Raw genomic sequence first — 8225 nt, 5'->3', positions numbered from 1 at the left:
TCCATCCATCCAGCCTCGTCACAAACAACATAGCGATACTCGCCTGGGCATTCTGCTGCGTGCTGTTCCTCGTCTGCCTGTCCTACCTCTACGTCGACCTGCCCCCGCCGACGCGAGCAAGACCAAGAGTAAGAATCCTCTTCGCCGGCCTCGACAACGCCGCGAAACCAGCCATGGCGATGCGCTCCGCCAGCGCCGGCCCACGCAGCTACCGCCAGCTGGGCGTAATCACCGCCAGCCCTCTCGGACTAGCCGCAGCCGTGGAGCGCATGCGAGGGAAGGACATCGAGTTTTCTGCCATCGACCTCAGCTGCGGCGGCGCTGCTGCTCAGCAGTACCAGGGTCGGTGCTGGTGCTGGCCGTGGTTTCGGGGGCATTGTCTTCGCTTCTGCAGGTATCAGCACCTCTTCGGCGCTACCGAGCTCGTCTACTTCGTCATCGATGCGCGGCGGCCGCTGGACCACCTCGAGGTTGTCGAGGACGAACTGCGCGCGCTGAGGGCGGTAGAAGAGCTCGAGGATGTGCCGTTTGCCCTCGTGGCTAGTCATGGTGATGGCCCTGGCGCTGGTGAGTTTTCTTTTTGTTGTGGATGGATATGGAGACGGAGATGGAGATGGAAATGTCGTGCCGCTGCTAACACCCCTCCCCTTCCTTGCTTGGCCAACCCCTGAAGAGTTCATTCGCGATTTCATCTGCGACCGGCTTCGCTTACCCCAAGACCAAGTTTCAGTTTGAGCACATCTGCCTGTGTGTAGGTACACATACTTGGATCTGAAAGGGTCGGAAACTCGTCACCGAACTGGGGATCGAAGCTTTGGAAGGTTTTGGTCTTTGGCTGGGGCTACTCTCTCCGGTCCGGGACAGGGCGTTCGCCATATGGATGGCGGATGAGAGCAACAGAAATGTTAACTTCGTCACTGAACAGATATTTGGCAATAGTAATTCCTGTCAACTCTCATAATTCACCTCCGTGTCCAATCTCTCCTCGCACCGGCGTTAAGAATGAACCACGCCTCAAGTCCAGCTAGATCCATCTCTTAATGGGATATATACGAAGAGAGAGAGAGAGAGAGATTTGGCTTTAAAGTTCTACACCAGGCTTAACGCTATTACTAGAGTTGTGTTTAGAGTGACTTCCGGGGTGAGATCTACCACCAAAGTGAAATACATGGCTCATCCCCATCACCACGCACACACTGGAGTGAACACAGTTTACAAGACATATCAAGTCATAATAAGCTGCAGCCCGAGTAGGGGTTGTCAACGTTTGGACAGGCTCTTGATATAAGTTAGGCTTGTTTATATCTCTACATTTAAACGCAGTAAGTGGAAACTTAAGAAAAGCGGGTTGCCACATCAAAGTATGACATTCATAGTTCTTTAGGAAAATATAAGGAGAGATAACCCAGTATTTCTCAACGACATCCCAGAGTCGTTCTGCCAAGGGTGTGTTCTGTATACCATCGTATCATAACCAAAACGTCGCATCGTCCGTCGCACGGCTCGCTATATACACCCTGTCGTCGCTGGTCCTCCGACAATGAGATCCCACCGAAGAAAACTTCGCGTCCACGCCATTCGCCAATAACCATGCCGATGGACAATCCCCTTCCCCCTGACCCAACTTTAGGTAGTTTTGCAATCCTTTTGTTTTCCCTCTGTCTAGAAAGAAACGAGCCCATGTGTACAGTATAGGGTGTGGTACATATATACTCGGGATTGCATCGAAGCATCTCCTTTGAGTAAGGAAAAAGCGAGCCAGCCATTTACTCATGCATGGTGCGCTGTATCCGTTCTATCATTTCCCCGTAAAGCCCGTAACCAATATAAAAAGCCACATGAAACGATTGCTTGGTTGGCCAGCCAAAGGATGCGTCGTGGTTAAAATGAAAAACCAAAGTCGACGTAACGGAAAGTCATAAGCGCTTCGCGCAATAGAGGGCCACGCGCAAACTCACAAACTGGCGTGATGCAACAGCAACTCCTAAAACACGCTCCAAGAATTTGTACAATATACAACGAAGAGTAGGATATTATCTCGAAAGCCCAATCGCAAGACCCCAAACGCCAGGCATGAAAACAAAGGAAGAAGGAAATCTAGAAATGACGTCATCGCCAGGCGGGCTGGTGGGCTCAGAGTCCCGAAGCCTCAATTATTATTTTTGGTGGTGTGAGCGAAGGAAAATTGTGGGCCTCTCGCTGGAGAGTGAAGCCTGACTCATGCCAAAGGCCGCCAGGGAGTAGGACCCTGCAGGGCGCCCGACGGACCCTGAATTCTAGCGGGGCCTTGTCCAGCCGCCTTTGACCAATGGCTGGCGGCAATTGAACTCGATGATGCGGGCTGAGGGTGGGGGGATGCACCGACGACGTCATCGCGATGCAACTGATATCACACCCGTCAACGGTGCGACAATCTTGAAAGCCCAGCCAGGGAGCTCTGAAACTGGCGCAAATGGTAATCCCGTTAGGTTGCCAGATCACCGTGCTCTCCGCCGATCCGATCGACGGATTTTGCGTCGACCGAAACTCTGCCTCAACAGTTTGGGTGATGAATGATGCTGATGATGCTGTCAACCCGACTGTTCCTGCACCCAGTGGGTCCACCTCATCATGTCTAATGCCGGGTGGTGTCACCGCATCGGTTTTGACAGCTCAGTCACCCCCAAAGGGTGCTGGCTCCTGATTGTTGGCTCGCTAGTTCGGCTGGTACAGATCGACTTTCGCCCAAATCGGAATGGCGATCTTTTCCAAAACTGACTGACATCAGAACTCCCTGCATCAGCGATTTCTCGCCAACTAGAAGTCAAGCTTGGTGACCTCATCCACTCTGTCCCCCGCGTCTGCGATGCTTTCCCGGAAACTCGATGTCCGGGTGGCAGACGCGGTAGTGCCGCGTGAGTGCATCCGCACGGCTGAATGTCTTTTCGTCGGTGCACAGATCGCACCGGACCTTTTGCTTGCGTGCGTTGTGGATGGTGTCTTCGTGGCGCGTGAGATCGTATGGCCTGGAAAAGATAGTGTTGCAGGGCTTTCCGGTGCCTGGGTTGATGCGATCACACTTGTGCGGCCCCGCCTGGCTGTTCAAGAGGCTGGATGTCATGCCCGAGTTCGAACCGGCACTCTCGGGCCTGCGAGCCCCGTTGATTCCGTGAGCCTGCCGATGTCCCTCCCTCTTGTGCTTCTGGAGCAATGCTGGTGTCTCGAAGCGAAGTTTGCAGCCGTGATACGTGCATGTATAGGTGCCGCCGTCTGCGGTGGTGCTGGCCGGCCTCTGTGGGCTATTGCTGTGGCTGGTGTCCACCGAGCCGACATCTGCGGAACTCATCCTGGATGGTGCCAGAGACCCGTTGCTCAAGGATGGTACACTGCTCGGTTGCTGAGGCTGGGCAATGAAGGGATACTGCTGAGGGATTTGGAGATTTGTTGGAAGCTGGGTTCCGAGGAAGTTGTTGAATGTAGTATCCATAGGCGTAGAGTCAAATGCCTGCTGGCTTCGCGATACCGCCTTGTTCATGGTATTCGCATCAAACCCGTTCGAGCCTTGCGGAGGGAAGAGGGGAAAGTTTGCGTCGCCATCGCCCTCGTGGAAGTCCAGCAACGCGTCCTTTGGCGATATTGTCTGAGGCGCGCTCGTCTCGACAGAGTGGCTCATCTGTTGCTGCACGGCGCGCGCGTCCTGGGCAGCCTTGGCATGTTCACGCATCTGCTGTGCAGACCCGAAGCGCATTTGAGAAAAGTCGTGCATGGGCATTAGCGCGAGGGGTGAGCCTTGGCGGAATGGCGACCGATCTCTCGCCGTAGCCGAGACTGGAGAATTTGCGCTCAGGTGTTGGCTATTGGCGGCCTGCATCCTCTGGACGAATAGCTCGTTACTCGGTGAGACTGGCATCGGAACCGATGATGCCGATGTGACAGTGAAGCTTGGGCTGTATAGCTCGTCGGCATAGGCGTCCGTCATTGTCCGTTCAAACTTGGGAACTATATTGACGACTGCGTCATCAACAGATGGTAAGTTTTTAAGTTCCAAAAGGCGGTCAATGTAATCGGAAATCTCACCATTCCGTTGCCTCCGCTCGTCGTCAAAATCCCCGGCTGGTGTGGCAGGTGAGTCACTTGCGACTGAACTCGCCACCGATACGGGCCGTGACCTGTTGGGTCCAATCGGGTGCTCCGGAGGCGGCAGCAGGCCTCGGTCGTTCTTGCGTCTCGGTGTCGCGGCCGCGAGTTGCGGGTAAGTGTTAATCACCGATGTATCGGCAGAAGCGTAGTTGGGATAGCTCGTAAAGAATGTATCGTGCGTTACCGACGGAAACTTGGCCAGCTGGTAGTTGCTAAGATCGTCGACATTCGCAAGACCGTAGCCGTCGCCCATCGAGTCGGTAACAGCGATCTGGGGGTTCGACGTGTTGTGCGAGTAGGGCGACGCGGGACCTGTCGAGCCTAGTGAAGAGAGCGAGGACTCGCGATGGTGTGAAACGCGACCAACTGCTCTCGGCGTCAGTTGGCCGTTTAATATCCAGGAGTCCGTTTGCATTGGGTCTGTGTTGGCGAACAGTGCCTCGCCGAGGGCAGACTGGTTGCTTTGAGGCGAAAAGTTGAACAAAGAGCCTCCGTGGCCACCTCGCGGCACCGTGATAGTCGGAATGCTGTCAAAGGTAGACAAAGGCGACGTATTCACGGCCGAATACTGCGACAGAATCGACTGCGTAGATATAGGAGACGAAGACTGGCTGTTGTAGTTGTGCTCTGCTCCGTCAAAATCGAAATCCAGGTCGGCGGCGTCGGCGTGAAAAGGCGTTGTCGTCGTCTGGCGAGCAACCTCGTAGTAGGCGGGCTGGTGGTGGTGAGGTTGAGGTTGGAATGCCGTTCTTGGTCGTGTTTGGTTTGCTAACATGATCGCGGCTGAGGGTTTCGTAGACGAAATGGTCAAAGATAGCTGGTGGCGAAATATCGAGGAAGGTTATGGTGGAGGGACCCAGGTTGATATTTAAGATCGGAAGACTAGGAAGGGGGGGGGGGGTGTTTGACTAATAGTGGTAGGTACGTCGTTCCAGGCGGAGTGTACGCAGTCGACAGTGGTACCAATGAGGAGGTGGGGTGAGGATCGTTTGAGCAATGACGCAACCTTTGGGAGTGGGAGGGCCCCACTAGCTAGAACGGGGGGGTGACTGGAATCGCCGAGAAGGAAAAAAAAGTAACAGCGACCACCGACAAGGGTTGTGCAGGGTCAAGGCAACTGCAGGCTCTCGGCAAGGTGGGTGCAACTTGCAGTGTGGGACAGATCCTGATTCGATTGGGCTTTGGATGTACCGAGGTACTGTCCCTCCCTACGTCGCTCCAGTTTTAGGCGAGGCCTTGGGGGAGGTCGAGGGTGTCTGGGACTTGGGATTTGCGGATTGGCTGTCGGAAGGCAGGTAAGTGAGATGGTTAGGTAGGAAGCAATGCATCACTTTGCAATCATTTTGTGTAGTTCGCAAGCCCGTCTGTCGACCGACTCAACCCTAGTCTCTTCGCGCGTCGTATTAATAACGTCGTCCGTCTGCCGGGTCGAGGGAAAGAGCCAAGCGCTGACTCACCACTGTCCAAGACTACCTGACCTAGGCAGGTATTTGTCGTCGTCTCTTCGTCTTTCGGGTTTCAAAGATCAAAGCCACTATCGGGAATTAGAAACATCCGTCGGGTCGGATGGATCAACGTATGCCAAGGTAGTCAAGTCGGGGAGAAATGGATGGTGCCCAGTCGTCGCTGCCGCTGTTCGACGAACAACGGGAGAAAAGGATGGCATTCCATCGACGGACCGTATCCGAACGTATAGGACGACTTCCGCCCCAATCGTCCTAAATCTGCAGGCCTGCATAGCTGTATCTGTATCCATATTGCCGTGAACGACTCGATGTGCGCGCCTGTGCACTACGTGTATGTGAGCTGCCATGACAGACAGGTCAGGTATGTCTGTCTGTCTTCCCCGTGGTGGTCGGGGCGGCGGCATTCGAGTCGGTACGAGCTGGCGCCAAGCGATCCATCCCGGGTCCCGTGCCTATGGCGATGCAAAATGCATACGAATGCTTCCATATGCGCCGTGCGAGAGTATACCAGTATAGCTGAGCCTCTGGTGGGCCGTGACGGGTTTGGACGGCGATGGGTTTGCTGCTTCTGCTGTAGTGTGTGTAGGTACTGCGGTACAGCACGCACTTGGTATTTGGACGGATACGGGCTACGAAGCGATGGATACCAGACGAGAGCACGGGCCAACCAGAAGCTAGACAAAATACTATGACGAGCTTGCGGAACAGACAGGAACCTGATAGAATATTCTGTAGGTGTGCCCCCTCCACACTCACCAGCCCCAAAGAGGCGAAATTTTCTTCGTGCAGCGTGCGGGCCGGTTACAATCTCAGGGCTGCAAGCTCAGCCACCTCGCAATTGCAACTGCATTCCCAGAGATCTGAGTCTGACTGATCGTTTCCCTGTTCCCCTGGCACTCTGTGCACTCTGTGCACTAAATCGGCAGTCGGATGCCGTTGCTCCCATCCCGGCAGGAACAAAAATCTCTTTATTTTACGCTTTCCGACGGCATAAGCTACACCCTACCTTAAAACAACAGAGTTTCTGTCTACGGGACATGACTCCACACCGTTCATTCCATAGTACATACAGTTCACTGCTTGATCTACGAGGCAGTGTCGACTTACCATAGATTAAAGCAGTCTAAAGCCCTCCCGGTAACAACGGCCAGCCATGTTGGCCTCAGCAGACCTCGCACCTAAAAGGAAAAAACAAGAGGCCGCTAGTTTGACAGGTGCGCGTCACTAGCCACATCACCGGAGATCATGGCCGAAGGCGGGCAAGATTTGTGAAAGTGGTTACCCAAATCAAGTCGCATGGCGGTGGCTGTTCCCCCTTCTCCCGTGTGTCCCTCCATGCCTTTTCCTGCTGGCTGGGACACGCACGGATGCACAGTCGGCAGTCGCTGGCTGAACCACCGACCAGAAGCCCGCATAACAAAGCCAGCTGGGGAACACATAGCCAATCAACGGCCGCACAGCTCTGCTTCTCAGGTGCGGGACCGCGGAGAACCTGGAACCTGGAGACGGGCCACGCATTGTGGCGTCGTCCCACCTTGTGGCTGACTCCCACCTTTTCCCTAGGCACCCCCCGTCCTCCTCATCTGATACGTGGACCAGCGGACGTGGCCCCAATAAGACCTCGCAACTCTCTTGGATTTTAGTGTTGATCCTGCCAAACCTTTTGCACATCTGTGCGTAAAAAGGCAATTGGAGGCCCATTTTAAGTTTGGGTTTCGCTATCTTCTCTCCTTCCTTTTGGTTTCCTTGACAGGTGTTCCCAGGGCCATCCCCTCTCTCTCTCCCCTTTCCCGCAAGGAGATAGCGGCCAGACTGTGTCAGAAGCGAGCCCTCGTGACTGGCACATCACATGATCCGTGGGCAGGTGATGAGCCAAGAATTGCCCAACACCCCAAAAGTTCACAAATATACATACAGAGTACACGTGTAAAAGCAAAGCCAAATGTAGTAATGAGTCAGACACGGGAACTCTGACCCTTTTCCCCTTGTCAGATCGCTTTCGTCTCCCAGTTTCTACCGGCTTTGCGGGATCTCGGCTTGTTCTCTTCGCCCTACAGCGCATACTCGGGCAGGGATGGAGCTGGAGCTCGAGTCGGAGATAAGTGCGTAGATATCGGAGGATCTCGATGGAGAAAGCAGCCCTACCCTGTGCCAGTCCCCTGGCCCGACAGGGTAGCAGCTGCACTGAGCTGACAGATGTCTCTTGCGCGTCTTGCTAGGTTTCTGCCTACCTTACCTACGGGTTTCATTCTTGACCTCTAATCATTAGTGATTGTTGTGTAGCAGGTTTCCTTACGGAGGGCCGAACGCCCCGAGAAGGCCGACAGCGACGCTAGACTCCGTTCAGTGGAGGTAAAGTGTAAATTAACCGTTGGCGCGCCGTACATAGTAGCGCGGTGGGGGGACCTTTGGGGATGGGGCTAAACACCTGGGATTGCGGGTTCCTACGTTGACCGTGCGGACACCGCGGAACGGCGTTCCCCCTCTCTGCCTGCCGGCTCCAGGTTACCTTGCTACGGTTCCACGATCTAGAACATGGAGTAATACAATAGACTGATATAGTACTTTCGTACATGCGCCGGATACCCCGTGCCTGGCTGGGTACAGGGCGGATAGATAGAGCCAGCGCGGATCTGTCAA

At 54.5% G+C, this 8225-nt stretch overlaps 2 protein-coding genes across 2 annotated transcripts; one reads left to right on the top strand and one right to left on the bottom strand.

Moving 5' to 3' along the window:
• Positions 1 to 173: 173 nt before the first annotated feature.
• B0T26DRAFT_756128 (uncharacterized protein) lies at positions 174 to 735 on the top strand (the record flags this gene model as incomplete). The annotated part of the gene is made up of 2 exons (XM_060446049.1): positions 174 to 567; positions 674 to 735. 2 exons carry the CDS (start codon positions 174 to 176, stop codon positions 733 to 735), a joined length of 456 nt encoding a protein of 151 aa, XP_060291744.1.
• Positions 736 to 2818: 2083 nt separating this feature from the next.
• On the bottom strand, positions 2819 to 4894 carry B0T26DRAFT_656650 (uncharacterized protein; the record flags this gene model as incomplete). The annotated part of the gene is made up of 2 exons (XM_060438728.1): positions 2819 to 3990; positions 4057 to 4894. 2 exons carry the CDS (start codon positions 4892 to 4894, stop codon positions 2819 to 2821), a joined length of 2010 nt encoding a protein of 669 aa, XP_060291743.1.
• Positions 4895 to 8225: the final 3331 nt, after the last annotated feature.

The sequence above is a fragment of the Lasiosphaeria miniovina genome, assembly GCF_030549165.1.
Source record: "Lasiosphaeria miniovina strain SMH2392-1A chromosome Unknown B0T26scaffold_7, whole genome shotgun sequence".
NCBI classification, from domain to species: domain Eukaryota; kingdom Fungi; phylum Ascomycota; class Sordariomycetes; order Sordariales; family Lasiosphaeriaceae; genus Lasiosphaeria; species Lasiosphaeria miniovina.
Note: the sequence above shows the minus strand (reverse complement) of the source record. Positions and strands in the feature narration are given on the sequence as shown.